Genomic DNA, 23048 nt, shown 5'->3' with positions numbered 1-23048 from the left:
TAGGCTTAAGTATTAGTAGTACACATGTTAAAATTTTATTTTAATATATATCGAGTGCATAACTCCTTGTTGATATGGTCGATGTTGGTGATCGTGAACGATTTCGAGTTTCTTCCACCTCGCGACTTTGATGCCTTCGTGAGAATTTATTACAAGTGTTGTGACACGAAGGAGTATGAATTTTAATTACTTACCTGTGGCACGACGTCCGTACAAAATTTCAGCAATTTCCGACCATCCATGATCTATTTCGAAAATTCGTGCTTAGGTCGCTATGTTCAGCTGACGCAGATTACCACTGTAGGGTTGAGTTAGGTTAGGTTAATGGGGCATCTGCGCAGAAGGTGATGCGCAGTGACGTGTGCAAGTTGTCTATGTAAAGGCATCGTATGTGTTCTATTTTCGATAGCGGGATATTAAAAACTCGAATATTTCAATGTTCTTAAATTATAGAACAATCTAGTGTTTGGGTCACTGCGACACCTTTATACTTCAAAGATTCTTCATTGGTTACCTACTTTTGGACCTCGCAACACAATCGGTTCACGTCACTTGTTCATGTTTTTACGCAATTGTAGTTGTTGAATTGAATGTGTGGTCTGCTTAGGCTTAAGTATTATTAGTACACATGTTAAAATTTTATTTTAATATATATCGAGTGCATAACTCCTTGTTGATATGGTTGATGTTGGTGATCGTGACCGATTTCGAGTTTCTTCCACCTCGCGACTTTGATGCCTTCGTGAGAATTTATTATAAGTGTTGTGACACGAAGGAGTATGAATTTTAATTACTTACCTGTGGCACGACGTCCATACAAAATTTCAGCAATTTCCGACCATCCATGGTCTATTTCGAAAATTCGTGTTCAGGTCGCCATGTTCAGCTGACGCAGATTACCACTGTAGGGTTGAGTTAAGTTAGGTTAATGGGGCATCTGCGCAGAAGGTGATGCGCAGTGACGTGTGCAAGTTGTCTATGTAAAGGCATCGTATGTGTTCTATTTTCGATAGCGGGATATTAAAAACTCGAATATTTCAATGTTCTTAAATTATAGAACAATCTAGTGTTTGGGTCACTGCGACACCTTTATACTTCAAAGATTCTTCATTGGTTACCTACTTTTGGACCTCGCAACACAATCGGTTCGCGTTACTTATTCATGTTTTTACGCAATTGTAGTTGTTGAATTGAATGTGTGGTCTGCTTAGGCTTAAGTATTATTAGTACACATGTTAAAATTTTATTTTAATATATATCGAGTGCATAACTCCTTGTTGATATGGTTGATGTTGGTGATCGTGACCGATTTCGAGTTTCTTCCACCTCGCGACTTTGATGCCTTCGTGAGAATTTATTATAAGTGTTGTGACACGAAGGAGTATGAATTTTAATTACTTACCTGTGGCACGACGTCCATACAAAATTTCAGCAATTTCCGACCATCCATGGTCTATTTCGAAAATTCGTGTTCAGGTCGCCATGTTCACCTGACGCAGAATACCGCTGTTGGGTTGCCTTGGGTTAGTTAGGTTAGGTTAATGGCGTATATGCGCAGAAGGTGATGCGCAGTGACGTGATGCAAATTGTCTATAATAAGGCATCGTATGAGTTCTAGTATCGATTGCACGATATTAAACAATCAAATATTTCAATGTTCTCACATTTTAGAACAAACTTGTTGTTTGAGTCACTACCATAGCTTTTCACTTCAAAGATTTCACATTGGTTACCTTCTTGTTGACCTCGATAGACTATAGGCTCACGTCACTTGTGCATGATTTTACGCAATTGTAGTTGTTGAATTGCTTACGCTTGAGAATTATTAATACACATGTCACAATTTTATTTTAGAATGTATCAAGATATTACAAAGATCCGGCTTGTCAGAAATATATATGTGCACACACAGGTCACATTTAGTCATGTCCAACTTTAGTAAATCAGGTACATCTGGAATTTAGTATTTGGCTGTCACCATAAGAGACACTCGCTTCTTTGTGCACACGTTTAATGTCGAAAGTCAATACACGGAGCTTGATGACACACGTACACGTACATCAGACCGTAAGTGTAATTTCTACTTGTCTCCATCTTTCACACGTCACTGGAAGGAGAACTTCCTCTCGTATTCTCTGTACGAAGCACACAGTAGTTTAATATGTACCGCAGGAAATAAATGTTGCTAGTTATCCCGCTGAACATATTTGTTTGAGTACCGACGTCCGAAAGTTTGAACTTAAGAAGGCGAATAACTCTTAGCTAAATTCCAAGGCAAACGTTGAATCACGGAGACTGCACTGCCTCTCGACAGAAATCAATAACGACTGACTTTCACTTCCGGGTCTGACATCAATCTGACGTATTTAAAAGCTGATGGACAGGTCTTTCCAATCAAATCGGACCACGTAATTTTTGGTTTAGCATTCTCTCCGCTAGAGTTCGTGAGTTCTGCTGTTGGCCAATCGCTACGTAGAAGGGTTATTGATTAACCTGACAGTAACAACACGCCATAACCAGTCTAATTCGGAAAGTCTTTTTACACATGCTGCCATCTGTAGGCTACTTTCAATGCGTACGAACAATTGCATAATTTTCGAAATTGTTTTTGATCTTTGCAATTCATATTGCATATTTGTTGTTTTTCTTAATTTCCGTCACATGAAAGTTTTAGGATTCAATTGTAACCCCTTTTTATACGTATAGTGAATGCTGTGCGCTAATCCTTATGTATTAGGCTACAACGCGCTTAGATAACCATAGTCACTATCTGTTTCTTCGCCATACAAATCTTTCTGCACTCATTTTATGCATTTGTTAGACTTATGACGTATCTGCGCACGTATAGGCACTTGTTCGATATTATAAACAATCGTCTTTGTGCATAATTCCTTGTTGATAAAGTCGTATGTTTGTGATCGTGGCCGATTTCGCGTTTCTTCCACCTTGCGACTTTCATGCCTTCGTGTGAATTTATTATAAGTGTTGCGACACGAAGGAGTATGAATTTTAATTACTTACCTGTGGCACGACATCCATACAAAATTTCAGCAATTTCCGACCATCCATGGTCTATTTCGAAAATTCGTGCTTAGGTCGCTATGTTCAGCTGACGCAGATTACCCCTGTAGGGTTGAGTTAGGTTAGGTTAATGGGGCATCTGCGCAGAAGGTGATGCGCAGTGACGTGTGCAAGTTGTCTATGTCAAGGCATCGTATGTGTTCTATTATCGATTGCGGGATATTAAAAACTCGAATATTTCAATGTTCTTAAATTATAGAACAATTTAGTGTTTGGGTCACTGCGACACCTTTATACTTCAAAGATTTTTTATTGGTTACCTACTTTTGGACCTCGCAACACAATCGGTTCACGTCACTTGTTCATGTTTTTACGCAATTGTAGTTGTTGAATTGAATGTGTGGTCTGCTTAGGCTTAAGTATTATTAGTACACATGTTAAAATTTTATTTTAATATATATCGAGTGCATAACTCCTTGTTGATATGGTCGATGTTGGTGATCGTGACCGATTTCGAGTTTCTTCCACCTCGCGACTTTGATGCCTTCGTGAGAATTTATTACAAGTTTTGTGACACGAAGGAGTATGAATTTTAATTACTTACCTGTGGCACGACGTCCGTACAAAATTTCAGCAATTTCCGACCATCCATGGTCTATTTCGAAAATTCGTGCTTAGGTCGCTATGTTCAGCTGACGCAGATTACCACTGTAGGGTTGAGTTAGGTTAGGTTAATGGGGCATCTGCGCAGAAGGTGATGCGCAGTGACGTGTGCAAGTTGTCTATGTCAAGGCATCGTATGTGTTCTATTATCGATTGCGGGATATTAAAAACTCGAATATTTCAATGTTCTTAAATTATAGAACAATCTAGTGTTTGGGTCACTGCGACACCTTTATACTTCAAAGATTTTTCATTGGTTACCTACTTTTGGACCTCGCAACACAATCGGTTCACGTCACTTGTTCATGTTTCTACGCAATTGTAGTTGTTGAATTGAATGTGTGGTCTGCTTAGGCTTAAGTATTATTAGTACACATGTTAAAATTTTATTTTAATATATATCGAGTGCATAACTCCTTGTTAATATGGTCGATGTTGGTGATCGTGACCGATTTCGAGTTTCTTCCACCTCGCGACTTTGATGCCTTCGTGAGAATTTATTACAAGTGTTGTGACACGAAGGAGCATGAATTTTAATTACTTACCTGTGGCACGACGTCCGTACAAAATTTCAGCAATTTCCGACCATCCATGGTCTATTTCGAAAATTCGTGCTTAGGTCGCTATGTTCAGCTGACGCAGATTACCCCTGTAGGGTTGAGTTAGGTTAGGTTAAGTTAATGTGGCATCTGCGCAGAAGGTGATGCGCAGTGACGTGTGCAAGTTGTCTATGTAAAGGCATCGTATGTGTTCTATTTTCGATAGCGGGATATTAAAAACTCGAATATTTCAATGTTCTTAAATTATAGAACAATCTAGTGTTTGGGTCACTGCGACACCTTTATACTTCAAAGATTCTTCATTGGTTACCTACTTTTGGACCTCGCAACACAATCGGTTCGCGTTACTTATTCATGTTTTTACGCAATTGTAGTTGTTGAATTGAATGTGTGGTCTGCTTAGGCTTAAGTATTATTAGTACACATGTTAAAATTTTATTTTAATATATATCGAGTGCATAACTCCTTGTTGATATGGTTGATGTTGGTGATCGTGACCGATTTCGAGTTTCTTCCACCTCGCGACTTTGATGCCTTCGTGAGAATTTATTATAAGTGTTGTGACACGAAGGAGTATGAATTTTAATTACTTACCTGTGGCACGACGTCCATACAAAATTTCAGCAATTTCCGACCATCCATGGTCTATTTCGAAAATTCGTGTTCAGGTCGCCATGTTCACCTGACGCAGAATACCGCTGTTGGGTTGCCTTGGGTTAGTTAGGTTAGGTTAATGGCGTATATGCGCAGAAGGTGATGCGCAGTGACGTGATGCAAATTGTCTATAATAAGGCATCGTATGAGTTCTAGTATCGATTGCACGATATTAAACAATCAAATATTTCAATGTTCTCACATTTTAGAACAAACTTGTTGTTTGAGTCACTACCATAGCTTTTCACTTCAAAGATTTCACATTGGTTACCTTCTTGTTGACCTCGATAGACTATAGGCTCACGTCACTTGTGCATGATTTTACGCAATTGTAGTTGTTGAATTGCTTACGCTTGAGAATTATTAATACACATGTCACAATTTTATTTTAGAATGTATCAAGATATTACAAAGATCCGGCTTGTCAGAAATATATATGTGCACACACAGGTCACATTTAGTCATGTCCAACTTTAGTAAATCAGGTACATCTGGAATTTAGTATTTGGCTGTCACCATAAGAGACACTCGCTTCTTTGTGCACACGTTTAATGTCGAAAGTCAATACACGGAGCTTGATGACACACGTACACGTACATCAGACCGTAAGTGTAATTTCTACTTGTCTCCATCTTTCACACGTCACTGGAAGGAGAACTTCCTCTCGTATTCTCTGTACGAAGCACACAGTAGTTTAATATGTACCGCAGGAAATAAATGTTGCTAGTTATCCCGCTGAACATATTTGTTTGAGTACCGACGTCCGAAAGTTTGAACTTAAGAAGGCGAATAACTCTTAGCTAAATTCCAAGGCAAACGTTGAATCACGGAGACTGCACTGCCTCTCGACAGAAATCAATAACGACTGACTTTCACTTCCGGGTCTGACATCAATCTGACGTATTTAAAAGCTGATGGACAGGTCTTTCCAATCAAATCGGACCACGTAATTTTTGGTTTAGCATTCTCTCCGCTAGAGTTCGTGAGTTCTGCTGTTGGCCAATCGCTACGTAGAAGGGTTATTGATTAACCTGACAGTAACAACACGCCATAACCAGTCTAATTCGGAAAGTCTTTTTACACATGCTGCCATCTGTAGGCTACTTTCAATGCGTACGAACAATTGCATAATTTTCGAAATTGTTTTTGATCTTTGCAATTCATATTGCATATTTGTTGTTTTTCTTAATTTCCGTCACATGAAAGTTTTAGGATTCAATTGTAACCCCTTTTTATACGTATAGTGAATGCTGTGCGCTAATCCTTATGTATTAGGCTACAACGCGCTTAGATAACCATAGTCACTATCTGTTTCTTCGCCATACAAATCTTTCTGCACTCATTTTATGCATTTGTTAGACTTATGACGTATCTGCGCACGTATAGGCACTTGTTCGATATTATAAACAATCGTCTTTGTGCATAATTCCTTGTTGATAAAGTCGTATGTTTGTGATCGTGGCCGATTTCGCGTTTCTTCCACCTAGCGACTTTCATGCCTTCGTGTGAATTTATTATAAGTGTTGCGACACGAAGGAGTATGAATTTTAATTACTTACCTGTGGCACGACATCCATACAAAATTTCAGCAATTTCCGATCATCCATGGTCTATTTCGAAAATTCGTGCTTAGGTCGCTATGTTCAGCTGACGCAGATTACCCCTGTAGGGTTGAGTTAGGTTAGGTTAATGGGGCATCTGCGCAGAAGGTGATGCGCAGTGACGTGTGCAAGTTGTCTATGTCAAGGCATCGTATGTGTTCTATTATCGATTGCGGGATATTAAAAACTCGAATATTTCAATGTTCTTAAATTATAGAACAATTTAGTGTTTGGGTCACTGCGACACCTTTATACTTCAAAGATTTTTTATTGGTTACCTACTTTTGGACCTCGCAACACAATCGGTTCACGTCACTTGTTCATGTTTTTACGCAATTGTAGTTGTTGAATTGAATGTGTGGTCTGCTTAGGCTTAAGTATTATTAGTACACATGTTAAAATTTTATTTTAATATATATCGAGTGCATAACTCCTTGTTGATATGGTCGATGTTGGTGATCGTGACCGATTTCGAGTTTCTTCCACCTCGCGACTTTGATGCCTTCGTGAGAATTTATTACAAGTTTTGTGACACGAAGGAGTATGAATTTTAATTACTTACCTGTGGCACGACGTCCGTACAAAATTTCAGCAATTTCCGACCATCCATGGTCTATTTCGAAAATTCGTGCTTAGGTCGCTATGTTCAGCTGACGCAGATTACCACTGTAGGGTTGAGTTAGGTTAGGTTAATGGGGCATCTGCGCAGAAGGTGATGCGCAGTGACGTGTGCAAGTTGTCTATGTCAAGGCATCGTATGTGTTCTATTATCGATTGCGGGATATTAAAAACTCGAATATTTCAATGTTCTTAAATTATAGAACAATCTAGTGTTTGGGTCACTGCGACACCTTTATACTTCAAAGATTTTTCATTGGTTACCTACTTTTGGACCTCGCAACACAATCGGTTCACGTCACTTGTTCATGTTTCTACGCAATTGTAGTTGTTGAATTGAATGTGTGGTCTGCTTAGGCTTAAGTATTATTAGTACACATGTTAAAATTTTATTTTAATATATATCGAGTGCATAACTCCTTGTTAATATGGTCGATGTTGGTGATCGTGACCGATTTCGAGTTTCTTCCACCTCGCGACTTTGATGCCTTCGTGAGAATTTATTACAAGTGTTGTGACACGAAGGAGTATGAATTTTAATTACTTACCTGTGGCACGACGTCCGTACAAAATTTCAGCAATTTCCGACCATCCATGGTCTATTTCGAAAATTCGTGCTTAGGTCGCTATGTTCAGCTGACGCAGATTACCCCTGTAGGGTTGAGTTAGGTTAGGTTAAGTTAATGTGGCATCTGCGCAGAAGGTGATGCGCAGTGACGTGTGCAAGTTGTCTATGTTAAGGCATCGTATGTGTTTTATTATCGATTGCGGGATATTAAAAACTCGAATATTTCAATGTTCTTAAATTATAGAACAATCTAGTGTTTGGGTCACTGCGACACCTTTATACTTCAAAGATTCTTCATTGGTTACCTACTTTTGGACCTCGCAACACAATCGGTTCGCGTTACTTATTCATGTTTTTACGCAATTGTAGTTGTTGAATTGAATGTGTGGTCTGCTTAGGCTTAAGTATTATTAGTACACATGTTAAAATTTTATTTTAATATATATCGAGTGCATAACTCCTTGTTGATATGGTTGATGTTGGTGATCGTGACCGATTTCGAGTTTCTTCCACCTCGCGACTTTGATGCCTTCGTGAGAATTTATTATAAGTGTTGTGACACGAAGGAGTATGAATTTTAATTACTTACCTGTGGCACGACGTCCATACAAAATTTCAGCAATTTCCGACCATCCATGGTCTATTTCGAAAATTCGTGTTCAGGTCGCCATGTTCACCTGACGCAGAATACCGCTGTTGGGTTGCCTTGGGTTAGTTAGGTTAGGTTAATGGCGTATATGCGCAGAAGGTGATGCGCAGTGACGTGATGCAAATTGTCTATAATAAGGCATCGTATGAGTTCTAGTATCGATTGCACGATATTAAACAATCAAATATTTCAATGTTCTCACATTTTAGAACAAACTTGTTGTTTGAGTCACTACCATAGCTTTTCACTTCAAAGATTTCACATTGGTTACCTTCTTGTTGACCTCGATAGACTATAGGCTCACGTCACTTGTGCATGATTTTACGCAATTGTAGTTGTTGAATTGCTTACGCTTGAGAATTATTAATACACATGTCACAATTTTATTTTAGAATGTATCAAGATATTACAAAGATCCGGCTTGTCAGAAATATATATGTGCACACACAGGTCACATTTAGTCATGTCCAACTTTAGTAAATCAGGTACATCTGGAATTTAGTATTTGGCTGTCACCATAAGAGACACTCGCTTCTTTGTGCACACGTTTAATGTCGAAAGTCAATACACGGAGCTTGATGACACACGTACACGTACATCAGACCGTAAGTGTAATTTCTACTTGTCTCCATCTTTCACACGTCACTGGAAGGAGAACTTCCTCTCGTATTCTCTGTACGAAGCACACAGTAGTTTAATATGTACCGCAGGAAATAAATGTTGCTAGTTATCCCGCTGAACATATTTGTTTGAGTACCGACGTCCGAAAGTTTGAACTTAAGAAGGCGAATAACTCTTAGCTAAATTCCAAGGCAAACGTTGAATCACGGAGACTGCACTGCCTCTCGACAGAAATCAATAACGACTGACTTTCACTTCCGGGTCTGACATCAATCTGACGTATTTAAAAGCTGATGGACAGGTCTTTCCAATCAAATCGGACCACGTAATTTTTGGTTTAGCATTCTCTCCGCTAGAGTTCGTGAGTTCTGCTGTTGGCCAATCGCTACGTAGAAGGGTTATTGATTAACCTGACAGTAACAACACGCCATAACCAGTCTAATTCGGAAAGTCTTTTTACACATGCTGCCATCTGTAGGCTACTTTCAATGCATACGAACAATTGCATAATTTTCGAAATTGTTTTTGATCTTTGCAATTCATATTGCATATTTGTTGTTTTTCTTAATTTCCGTCACATGAAAGTTTTAGGATTCAATTGTAACCCCTTTTTATACGTATAGTGAATGCTGTGCGCGAATCCTTATGTATTAGGCTACAACGCACTTAGATAACCATAGTCACTATCTGTTTCTTCGCCATACAAATCTTTCTGCACTCATTTTATGCATTTGTTAGACTTATGACGTATCTGCGCACGTATAGGCACTTGTTCGATATTATAAACAATCGTCTTTGTGCATAATTCCTTGTTGATAAAGTCGTATGTTTGTGATCGTGGCCGATTTCGCGTTTCTTCCACCTTGCGACTTTCATGCCTTCGTGTGAATTTATTATAAGTGTTGCGACACGAAGGAGTATGAATTTTAATTACTTACCTGTGGCACGACATCCATACAAAATTTCAGCAATTTCCGACCATCCATGGTCTATTTCGAAAATTCGTGCTTAGGTCGCTATGTTCAGCTGACGCAGATTACCCCTGTAGGGTTGAGTTAGGTTAGGTTAATGGGGCATCTGCGCAGAAGGTGATGCGCAGTGACGTGTGCAAGTTGTCTATGTCAAGGCATCGTATGTGTTCTATTATCGATTGCGGGATATTAAAAACTCGAATATTTCAATGTTCTTAAATTATAGAACAATTTAGTGTTTGGGTCACTGCGACACCTTTATACTTCAAAGATTTTTTATTGGTTACCTACTTTTGGACCTCGCAACACAATCGGTTCACGTCACTTGTTCATGTTTTTACGCAATTGTAGTTGTTGAATTGAATGTGTGGTCTGCTTAGGCTTAAGTATTATTAGTACACATGTTAAAATTTTATTTTAATATATATCGAGTGCATAACTCCTTGTTGATATGGTCGATGTTGGTGATCGTGACCGATTTCGAGTTTCTTCCACCTCGCGACTTTGATGCCTTCGTGAGAATTTATTACAAGTTTTGTGACACGAAGGAGTATGAATTTTAATTACTTACCTGTGGCACGACGTCCGTACAAAATTTCAGCAATTTCCGACCATCCATGGTCTATTTCGAAAATTCGTGCTTAGGTCGCTATGTTCAGCTGACGCAGATTACCACTGTAGGGTTGAGTTAGGTTAGGTTAATGGGGCATCTGCGCAGAAGGTGATGCGCAGTGACGTGTGCAAGTTGTCTATGTAAAGGCATCGTATGTGTTCTATTTTCGATAGCGGGATATTAAAAACTCGAATATTTCAATGTTCTTAAATTATAGAACAATCTAGTGTTTGGGTCACTGCGACACCTTTATACTTCAAAGATTCTTCATTGGTTACCTACTTTTGGACCTCGCAACACAATCGGTTCGCGTTACTTATTCATGTTTTTACGCAATTGTAGTTGTTGAATTGAATGTGTGGTCTGCTTAGGCTTAAGTATTATTAGTACACATGTTAAAATTTTATTTTAATATATATCGAGTGCATAACTCCTTGTTGATATGGTTGATGTTGGTGATCGTGACCGATTTCGAGTTTCTTCCACCTCGCGACTTTGATGCCTTCGTGAGAATTTATTATAAGTGTTGTGACACGAAGGAGTATGAATTTTAATTACTTACCTGTGGCACGACGTCCATACAAAATTTCAGCAATTTCCGACCATCCATGGTCTATTTCGAAAATTCGTGTTCAGGTCGCCATGTTCACCTGACGCAGAATACCGCTGTTGGGTTGCCTTGGGTTAGTTAGGTTAGGTTAATGGCGTATATGCGCAGAAGGTGATGCGCAGTGACGTGATGCAAATTGTCTATAATAAGGCATCGTATGAGTTCTAGTATCGATTGCACGATATTAAACAATCAAATATTTCAATGTTCTCACATTTTAGAACAAACTTGTTGTTTGAGTCACTACCATAGCTTTTCACTTCAAAGATTTCACATTGGTTACCTTCTTGTTGACCTCGATAGACTATAGGCTCACGTCACTTGTGCATGATTTTACGCAATTGTAGTTGTTGAATTGCTTACGCTTGAGAATTATTAATACACATGTCACAATTTTATTTTAGAATGTATCAAGATATTACAAAGATCCGGCTTGTCAGAAATATATATGTGCACACACAGGTTACATTTAGTCATGTCCAACTTTAGTAAATCAGGTACATCTGGAATTTAGTATTTGGCTGTCACCATAAGAGACACTCGCTTCTTTGTGCACACGTTTAATGTCGAAAGTCAATACACGGAGCTTGATGACACACGTACACGTACATCAGACCGTAAGTGTAATTTCTACTTGTCTCCATCTTTCACACGTCACTGGAAGGAGAACTTCCTCTCGTATTCTCTGTACGAAGCACACAGTAGTTTAATATGTACCGCAGGAAATAAATGTTGCTAGTTATCCCGCTGAACATATTTGTTTGAGTACCGACGTCCGAAAGTTTGAACTTAAGAAGGCGAATAACTCTTAGCTAAATTCCAAGGCAAACGTTGAATCACGGAGACTGCACTGCCTCTCGACAGAAATCAATAACGACTGACTTTCACTTCCGGGTCTGACATCAATCTGACGTATTTAAAAGCTGATGGACAGGTCTTTCCAATCAAATCGGACCACGTAATTTTTGGTTTAGCATTCTCTCCGCTAGAGTTCGTGAGTTCTGCTGTTGGCCAATCGCTACGTAGAAGGGTTATTGATTAACCTGACAGTAACAACACGCCATAACCAGTCTAATTCGGAAAGTCTTTTTACACATGCTGCCATCTGTAGGCTACTTTCAATGCATACGAACAATTGCATAATTTTCGAAATTGTTTTTGATCTTTGCAATTCATATTGCATATTTGTTGTTTTTCTTAATTTCCGTCACATGAAAGTTTTAGGATTCAATTGTAACCCCTTTTTATACGTATAGTGAATGCTGTGCGCGAATCCTTATGTATTAGGCTACAACGCACTTAGATAACCATAGTCACTATCTGTTTCTTCGCCATACAAATCTTTCTGCACTCATTTTATGCATTTGTTAGACTTATGACGTATCTGCGCACGTATAGGCACTTGTTCGATATTATAAACAATCGTCTTTGTGCATAATTCCTTGTTGATAAAGTCGTATATTTGTGATCGTGGTTGATTTCGCGTTTCTTCCACCTTGCGACTTTCATGCCTTCGTGTGAATTTATTATAAGTGTTGCGACACGAAGGAGTATGAATTTTAATTACTTACCTGTGGCACGACATCCATACAAAATTTCAGCAATTTCCGACCATCCATGGTCTATTTCGAAAATTCGTGCTTAGGTCGCTATGTTCAGCTGACGCAGATTACCCCTGTAGGGTTGAGTTAGGTTAGGTTAATGGGGCATCTGCGCAGAAGGTGATGCGCAGTGACGTGTGCAAGTTGTCTATGTCAAGGCATCGTATGTGTTCTATTATCGATTGCGGGATATTAAAAACTCGAATATTTCAATGTTCTTAAATTATAGAACAATTTAGTGTTTGGGTCACTGCGACACCTTTATACTTCAAAGATTTTTTATTGGTTACCTACTTTTGGACCTCGCAACACAATCGGTTCACGTCACTTGTTCATGTTTTTACGCAATTGTAGTTGTTGAATTGAATGTGTGGTCTGCTTAGGCTTAAGTATTATTAGTACACATGTTAAAATTTTATTTTAATATATATCGAGTGCATAACTCCTTGTTGATATGGTCGATGTTGGTGATCGTGACCGATTTCGAGTTTCTTCCACCTCGCGACTTTGATGCCTTCGTGAGAATTTATTACAAGTTTTGTGACACGAAGGAGTATGAATTTTAATTACTTACCTGTGGCACGACGTCCGTACAAAATTTCAGCAATTTCCGACCATCCATGGTCTATTTCGAAAATTCGTGCTTAGGTCGCTATGTTCAGCTGACGCAGATTACCACTGTAGGGTTGAGTTAGGTTAGGTTAATGGGGCATCTGCGCAGAAGGTGATGCGCAGTGACGTGTGCAAGTTGTCTATGTAAAGGCATCGTATGTGTTCTATTTTCGATAGCGGGATATTAAAAACTCGAATATTTCAATGTTCTTAAATTATAGAACAATCTAGTGTTTGGGTCACTGCGACACCTTTATACTTCAAAGATTTTTCATTGGTTACCTACTTTTGGACCTCGCAACACAATCGGTTCACGTCACTTGTTCATGTTTTTACGCAATTGTAGTTGTTGAATTGAATGTGTGGTCTGCTTAGGCTTAAGTATTATTAGTACACATGTTAAAATTTTATTTTAATATATATCGAGTGCATAACTCCTTGTTGATATGGTTGATGTTGGTGATCGTGACCGATTTCGAGTTTCTTCCACCTCGCGACTTTGATGCCTTCGTGAGAATTTATTATAAGTGTTGTGACACGAAGGAGTATGAATTTTAATTACTTACCTGTGGCACGACGTCCATACAAAATTTCAGCAATTTCCGACCATCCATGGTCTATTTCGAAAATTCGTGTTCAGGTCGCCATGTTCACCTGACGCAGAATACCGCTGTTGGGTTGCCTTGGGTTAGTTAGGTTAGGTTAATGGCGTATATGCGCAGAAGGTGATGCGCAGTGACGTGATGCAAATTGTCTATAATAAGGCATCGTATGAGTTCTAGTATCGATTGCACGATATTAAACAATCAAATATTTCAATGTTCTCACATTTTAGAACAAACTTGTTGTTTGAGTCACTACCATAGCTTTTCACTTCAAAGATTTCACATTGGTTACCTTCTTGTTGACCTCGATAGACTATAGGCTCATGTCACTTGTGCATGATTTTACGCAATTGTAGTTGTTGAATTGCTTACGCTTGAGAATTATTAATACACATGTCACAATTTTATTTTAGAATGTATCAAGATATTACAAAGATCCGGCTTGTCAGAAATATATATGTGCACACACAGGTCACATTTAGTCATGTCCAACTTTAGTAAATCAGGTACATCTGGAATTTAGTATTTGGCTGTCACCATAAGAGACACTCGCTTCTTTGTGCACACGTTTAATGTCGAAAGTCAATACACGGAGCTTGATGACACACGTACACGTACATCAGACCGTAAGTGTAATTTCTACTTGTCTCCATCTTTCACACGTCACTGGAAGGAGAACTTCCTCTCGTATTCTCTGTACGAAGCACACAGTAGTTTAATATGTACCGCAGGAAATAAATGTTGCTAGTTATCCCGCTGAACATATTTGTTTGAGTACCGACGTCCGAAAGTTTGAACTTAAGAAGGCGAATAACTCTTAGCTAAATTCCAAGGCAAACGTTGAATCACGGAGACTGCACTGCCTCTCGACAGAAATCAATAACGACTGACTTTCACTTCCGGGTCTGACATCAATCTGACGTATTTAAAAGCTGATGGACAGGTCTTTCCAATCAAATCGGACCACGTAATTGTTGGTTTAGCATTCTCTCCGCTAGAGTTCGTGAGTTCTGCTGTTGGCCAATCGCTACGTAGAAGGGTTATTGATTTACTTGACAGTAACAACACGCCATAACCAGTCTAATTCGGAAAGTCTTTTTACTCATGCTGCCATCTGTAGTCTACTTTCAATGCGTACGAACAATTGCATAATTTTCGAAATTGTTTTTGATCTTTGCAAATCATATTGCATATTTAATTGTTGTTTTTCTTAATTCCGTCACATGAATGTTTTAGGATTCAATTGTAACCCCTTTGTATACGTATAGTGAATTCTGTGCCCGAATCCTGATGTATTAGACTACAACGCACTTAGATAACCATAGTCACTATCTGTTGTTTCGCCATAAAAATCTTTCTGCACTCAGTTTATGCATTTGTTAGACTTATGACGTATCTGCGCACATATAGGCACCTGTTCGATATTATAAACAATCGTCTTTGTGCATAATTCCTTGTTGATAAAGTCGGATGTTTGTGATCGTGGCCTATTTCGCGTTTCTTCCACCTCGCGACTTTGATGCCTTCGTGTGAATTAATTACAAATGTTGTGACACGAAAGAGTATGAATTTTTATTACTTACCTGTGGCACGACGTCCGTACAGAATTTCAGCAAATTCCGACCATCCATGGTCTATTTCGAAAATTCGTGCTTAGGTCGCTATGTTCAGCTGACGCAGATTACCCCTGTAGGGTTGAGTTAGGTTAGGTTAGGTTAGGTTAGGTTAATGGGGCATCTGCGCAGAAGGTGATGCGCAGTGACGTGTGCGTTGTCTATGTCAAGGCATCGTATGTGTTCTATTATCGATTGCGGGATATTAAAAACTCGAATATTTCAATGTTCTTAAATTATAGAACAATCTAGTGTTTGGGTCACTGCGACACCCATATACTTCAAAGATTTTTCATTGGTTACCTACTTTTGGACCTCGCAACACAATTGGCTTACGTCACATATGTATGTTTTTACACAATTGTAGCTGTTGAATTGCATTTTTGATCTGCTTATGTTTAAGAATTATTATTACACATGTCAAAATTTTATTTAAAAATAAATCGAGATTTTGCAAAGATCCGGCTTGTCAGAAATATATGTGTATATATATGCTTACACACGTCACATTTTGCTGTCACTATAAGAAACACACTCTAAGCAGATAATGGGTAAGGCGGCTAACCTTGGCGGGACACTGTAGGATGATACCGCGACCATTTACATACTGATAACAGCGCAGAAGTACTGCTGGTTTTCCTTCAGTTTTAAGCTGGTGGTAGACAGTTTAGTTCCATCCAGAATTTTCTTCAAGACAATTTGCGTTGTGAAATTTCTGTTTCATAAATATAAATTATTTGTTTTTGCGAGCAGGATATATTCTTTATAGTAAGTTACATAGTGTTGAATTGCTGTGTCTGTTATAACAATTACTATACCACAAATCTTGGACTCCTCTTTCATTCGTAATACTTGGAACTATTGGATTGTGTAGAATATCCTTTTGTATTCATGTGTGACATAGGCCGTGTCTGAACTCAGGCGATTAATCGCCGATTTCTCAAACCGGAGGTCTGGATTTGTTCCCGGAGGTATTTGTAGTGTGGGCAAAGTGTTACTTGGGAAGGTTATCCCCATTAGCTAGTATTTTATATAAAATCAGACATAAATAATTTACAAGATAATAAATATTAAATTATTAGGTGTATAGAAGTATGAAATTTTTGTGATGTGTTGTATGTGATTTTAAAAATAATATGGAATGTTTCTAGTTTACTTCCCAGAGGATCATTTTGAATCTACAAATTATATTACGCGTAATGCGTCACGATAGATTGTCATTTCATGATTATTTGTAGTTGCTGTTATTTTTAAAATAAAGAATAAGACTAGTTTTAAGTACAGTCATCCCTCCATATTTGCGATATTGCGCCCTACTTAACGGTTTGCATAAGTCCATGCCGTGATTCTGTATCGGCTAAATCTCGCGAAATTTGTCTCTTTGTTAGGGGGTGGCACTCTCATACCATCCATAAAAAAGTTATCTTACCGATGAAAATAGAAACGTTGAAGCTGTGAACAGCTAAAATAATATATGTGCTTTACAAGGATAAATACAGATTGTTATCTGAGGCCAAGACCTTGCTGGTTAATATCACAGCAACATATGTATCCTCGCGAATACTGAGGCGTGTTGTATTTCAATTCGCATGGCGTAGACCGAATGTAAAGTTACTGCGTGCGCCTATGTTTACGTGTAAAACTAGATTCTACCAAGATCAGAATCATAATTCGATGTAATTAAAATAACTGATTATGTCTCGACATTAGCTTCTGATCTTACACATTCAATGTTGGTATAACTACGAACGTTTCAAAATCTGCATATGACTGTCTCCTTGATTGTTGTGCTATGTAATCTGGTAGTTTACCGACATTTCAGAGGTGCTTGCTGCCTCCATAATCAGGGCGATGAGTCTCATGGCCCTGATGGAGACAGCAAGAACATCCGAAACGTCGGTAAACTTCTACGAGACTACACCGCGCAACAAACTAGAAGACGGCCATCTTCACACTCGCTTCTAGAAGAACCTGAAATCTAACGTTGCAAACTCTGTTTAGTTGAAATAAGTCTTGAAATATGAGCTTATAAAATAATAGCATGTTTTTCCATTAGCAGGATAAACTTAAAGGAAAATCTGTAAAAATGACTGCAGTACCGGTGACTGTTCTAATCTTCTTCGGTCTGCTGTCATGTTGCGCCGCTAAGGAGGTCATGTGTCCCGCAGAAGTCTGCGTTTGCGAGGACGTGGGCAGCGATGGGGCCCCTCAACTGTTTTCCAATTGCACTAATGCTTCTCTTCACGATGTTCCTCGTGAGCTTGACAACAGCACCGCGATTCTCGACGTATCTGATAACAATATCACACAACTTCGGAACGACACGTTTGGCAGAACAGGACTCCTCCATATCGACAGAGTATTTGTAAATCGTAATTATATAAGTGGGGTTGAATCTGGTACATTCAGTCAGTTGAGTTCCTTGTCGGAGCTTCACTTGGAAAGTAACCTGATAGCATCAATATTACCTGGCACTTTTTGGGGTAACCCGTTTCTCATCGTATTGAATTTACGAAATAACCGTTTGTCATCTCTGCCTGTGGATATTATTACATTAAAGAATCATATTCGAAAGCTGGATATAAGCGAGAATACTATTAAACAAGTGGACACATATTTAGTTCAGAAGTACTATCCGGAACTTCAGATATTTGATGTTAATAAGAATCAAATCACTCACTTATTCTCGACCTCTCCTGTAGATAATTCGAGCCTTGAAGTTATAGATGCGAGTTTTAACTATATTGCAGAATTAGATCCCATAACATTCTCAAGTGCTTCAAAACTAAGTGAGCTAAACATAAGTAATAACGAAATAAGCAGTTTGAGTGAAGACATGTTTGCCAGTAATCCAGAGCTTGTGAAGTTGGATATAAGTAATAATTACATTCTCACTATACAAAGGGACACTTTCAGAAATAATCCAAAAATCACGGAAATATATGCCGGTTCTAATAGTTTGACGTATCTGCACCCTGGCACGTTCCGTGAGAATCCCCAGCTCACAAAAGTAACTGTTAGCTGGAATAGAATTCAAGATATCCATCCTGAAACATTCTACAATAACCCTAACCTCGAGTATTTGGATTTTAATGGTAATAAACTCGAGACATTGGATCCCGGTGTTTTCCAGAACAATCCCATACTGAAATCTGTGGACCTGAGGAGCAATTTTCTGGTTACAATCCATGAGAATACTTTCCAGAACAATCCTAAGCTCGAACAGCTCTTAGTGAGCAGAAACGAACATTTTCGCTACCACAACGGATTAATAATTCTTGCGTCTTCGCTGAAAGTGTTCGATGCTCAGCATTGCAATTTGTCGCAACTGCCTGTTGACATTTTCAATAATACATCCAACCTCCGCGAGTTACATCTCGGTAACAACAATTTGACTTCGCTGGATTGCGATGCAGACACAGACAGCAACAATTACGTGGATTCGTTCAGCAAGTTACAAGTCTTAGATGTCTCCAATAACCAGCTGCAGACGATCAGCGTTGAAATTCTCAATAATAAAATGACAAATCTGAAAACCCTGCGAATTGAAGGTAATCCTTTTCTGTGCGATTGTAAGCTCAGGAACGTTTGGCTGTGGTCACAGAAAGTGGGTATAATTCCATCACAACCCCAAATTACGTGCACGGATATGCGACGGGGAACCGTTCCTTGGGATGACGTGGAAAATTTAAACTGCAGCGATGAATCGCCCATAGAAGAATCAACTTCTTCAGTAAAGGGCATGCATCCGAAATCCGGCGATAAATCACAAGCAGAGGAATCAACGTCTACTTTACCAGGCACAGTAACAAGCAATGATGGCTACTTGCGTAGCGAACCGCAAAATGTAGACTGGATAGAGAGCAGTGACTTTCTCGGGTATTCTGTCCCAGAAATAGCCAATATTCCTGACTTAGTCCGGAAAGATAACGGAGTGAAGAATGCAGTTTTGATTACAGCTTCCATTTTATTTATTATCGCCGTTTTACTTGTAATAGTTGTATTCTTATTCCACATGAGAAGAAGATATGCGTTATATAAAGTATCTAAGAACAATAGTAAGATCGAAAACAGTAATGCTGCATAATAATGTGTTGATTGGTGTTTCCCAGCATTGTAACTTGTAATGGAGGATAGATCACCCATAATAAATAGATAGAATGAATTTAATTATATGCAATACTTCCACATATTTCTGTATAATTTTGTATGCAGCGTGGTGAGTCATCGTTATGCTGCACCTCCCCCCCTCCCAATGTTTAGCCTCTTAACAAATCATACAATAGTGAAGTTTGATAGTTGAAACGCATGTGAAAGATTAGGTCAGATAGACTCTGTCTCTTCCCGTTTTAAATTGAATACAGCTATAAATTGCAATGTTGACCCGGTGTTAGTGAATTCATTTAGTTGTAAACATGAACTTCAGTAGTTGGCTGGCACAAATTTGTCTTCCATGCCCTGACATTAAGGATTAAAAGAGTTAATATGAGTTTTGTAAGGGACATTCGGTATTTTGCGATGTCGAACGAATCAGTGAAATATGTGATTTGACTTTAAATATCGCTTCACTTTATATACATGTGTTTCATTTTAATATCACCGTAAACATGGTTTATTTCCTTAAATATCATTAAGAAGTTGATCTTTGTAATGGAGAAGTGTTTTCTTTGAGGTACGGACTTAATTCTTAAATATTGTGTGGGTGAACTTCACTTCTTAAGGGTTAAGCTTTGCAAATATGTACAGATCTGTTTATGCTATCGTCTGCAAGCCAGATGGCAGAAATGTTGTGTCTTATTTCACTGCCGCTCACAGTGGGTTTCAGCTAGTACTCCATCTTGCGCTTGAGCATCCAACTATGGTTCAATAAATGGTCTTGCGTTGTTATTGCCACTGTCGATTAAATACCTCGGTTAACTAACGTTGTTTTGTCGTGTAGTGTTAGTTGTATTCCAACGTTCCGGAGGAACATACTGCCTCCATCTTTAAGGCTAGAGGCAGTATTTTCCACCGAAACGTTGGAATATTGTCAAATTACTGCACGGCCCGACAACACATAATCTACACTTACATCGCTGGGAAAATTCCAAAGTCTGCAACGGTTTAATTGTTAAGTGATCGGTGTATCATTCGTGAAGTGTCATTTGAAGTAAGACGCGGGTAACTAGCGGTAATAAACGCAGTAAAATGGAGAATGAATAAACTACTTATCATATAAAAGAACAAACAGTTAAGACGTTACTCTTCAAACACACTTTAGTTTATTACAGGTAACGAACATTAAAATATGCGATCTTTTCTTTTTCTTCTGAGGCTGCAATGTTAGGTTAGGTTCAACAAATTTAATATCGTGGGGGAAAGAGGGGAACGAAGTCAATTATACGTGTCCAAGTAACGCACGTAAGTCATCATTTGATATAATAAGTTTGTGGGTCGAGAGTCTGCTTTTTAGTTGTTCCCGTTTATCATTATGCCATATTAATAATAATAATTAAGCACTAAAATTTAATATTTTAAACATTTCACAGATGCACGTGGTGTGTTACACTGTATGATTTAGTTTTCTGACTTTATTTAGTATGCATTAACATATTAATCATACAATGGCAATGTGTAAACACGAACTTGTACGAGGAATGTACAATAAATTATAGTAATTAATTCTATGGTGTGCCCTGACTGCGTTTCTCTTTGTAACCCGTCTCTAATTTCAAGATTTCTTCCCATCTCCTAACGACCATCGTGTTTAGCTTCCAACCTCCAATCTGCTCCTTTTGGACTCTCGGGGAACTGTGTCTCGAAACGAGACTTTGTCCCGAGATATAAGTCTCGACTAGGAACGGATCATTCTCGAATGAGTCGTTCAAAGGGAGGGACTCTTTTGTGAGAGACGCGAACGACTCGAAAATTGTAAGATAAGTAAGAAGTACCTTACAGATTAATATGTCGCAAAGAGATTTAGCACATAGAGGTACTTTCTGTGTAAGAAGAATGGAGAAGACCCTTCCATATTCGCGATTTTGCTTGTTTGCGATTATATTGCTCTCGGCGTTTGTCCTCCGTCGCTTTTGCACAGATGCACGGAGTAATAAATACACAATAGCAGGCATCTACGCTCTTGCCCTGGTAGTTACGTGGGTATTTAGCCACACCGACTGTGCTTTTCGTGTTTTCTAGAACATAATTCCAGCGTGTGCTGTAATTTTATAATGTAAACATGAAGTTGCTCGCTTACATATCACTGTATACCTTTCATTGCGTGTTGACAAGACACGCGCAATTTCAGGAGAAAGAATGAGAAAATTCCAGAAATATTGTCACAGTTGACAAGAAGCCACAAGCATTCGATTGCTTCCCATCACCGCCGTGTAAGTGTACATCACGTTAGAACGTCTGAAACTTATCTGTAGCTCGACTTAGTCCCTAGTTTTTTTTTATAAACATAGGTAGAATGTGGCTTGCTACAGCATTTCCATGACAGAATGCTTTGTTCTACTTTTTGTAATTGGCCTTAAAAATCGTCACTATTAGTAACCATCTCTGGAATTTCACTCTCTGTTGCTCAAGAATGATTACATTTCTTCTGGAGCAACTGTGCATGCGTTACAGAAGGAAATGAAAATATCGGCCGCTGAGTCAGTGGTCTGCAACGGGTAGAATTAAATTTAGGTGTCTGCCAACATAACGCATTACGGAACGTTTCATTATTCAGCAGCGGCTGACATCCATTTCCAACGCCTCAAAATGTTATTTTGTGCCATAATTATCTTGGTATTCTAAGAAGGAAATTGTTTTCTTGTAGATGAATTTGAATTTTAAGATCTGGGAGGTATATTACTGGAGATGATTAAAGTATTTCGTACGTAATTGTACAACAGGAAACACGAATTTTCAGATATCTGCGCAACAAGGAAACTCTTGATTGCTGCCGCGCTGATGGTTACGATATCTGGTAGGTAATTCCAGAACTATGTAGTGTTCGTATCCTCGTCGCTAGATGACGTGGGGGACTTGAACATTCGCTAATATTAACAGCTGGAACTATGCAATGGCCCACACTGTATCCGTACATTTATATCTATTCCACATTTGATTAACATGTTAACAGGAAAACAGAAGAACTGTTGAACGAAACGAAAATTGGTGAAACGTGGTTCTTTCTTCTGTGTTCAGGATAAATAACTTCATTTACTTCATACAAGATATTAAAATTACCACCAGCCTTAATGTAATTCATACCAAACACTACTGTTGGCCAGTCACTCAATATTCAAAGCTTCTTATATAAAACCCAGCTCGATGTTTGCTAAGTGCTGCTGCAGTCAGGCAGATTTTGGAAATACTGGTAAGCTTCACAACCCGGAAGACCATTAAAGGAATAAATTGGGGCAGATAATATTTATATAAAATAAATCATTGTACCTTGATTTAATCGGGCCTTATACACGAGTAGATGAGGCTGCATAGT

At 38.6% G+C, this 23048-nt stretch overlaps 2 protein-coding genes across 7 annotated transcripts in view; both read left to right on the top strand.

The window, feature by feature from the left end:
• LOC110840354 (elongation factor-like GTPase 1) overlaps positions 1 to 23048 on the top strand; it is a 138554-nt gene that overhangs the window by 62551 nt on the left and 52955 nt on the right. Inside the window, exon 17 of one of the 6 annotated variants that reach the window (XM_087344932.1) lies at positions 17637 to 17766. The exons of the other annotated variants lie outside the window; for them this stretch is intronic. Within the exon in view, the coding sequence (XP_087201058.1) occupies positions 17637 to 17644 (8 nt within the window). The 3' untranslated portion in view covers positions 17645 to 17766. Of the gene's footprint in view, positions 1 to 17636; positions 17767 to 23048 lie in introns of those variants that run through there. 6 annotated transcript variants of the gene reach the window in all.
• On the top strand, positions 17667 to 21246 carry LOC110840356 (uncharacterized). Its single transcript, XM_022085324.2, has one exon. The coding sequence runs from the start codon at positions 17667 to 17669 to the stop codon at positions 19665 to 19667; it is 2001 nt and encodes a 666-aa protein (XP_021941016.2). The 3' UTR covers positions 19668 to 21246.

This window comes from Zootermopsis nevadensis, unplaced genomic scaffold (genome assembly GCF_977971745.1).
Source record: "Zootermopsis nevadensis isolate Lab colony 2312 unplaced genomic scaffold, Znev_1.0 Znev_ptg000008l, whole genome shotgun sequence".
NCBI classification, from domain to species: Eukaryota; Metazoa; Arthropoda; class Insecta; order Blattodea; family Termopsidae; genus Zootermopsis; species Zootermopsis nevadensis.
The sequence above is the reverse complement of the archived record's forward strand: the minus strand, read 5'-3'. Positions and strand labels throughout refer to the sequence as shown.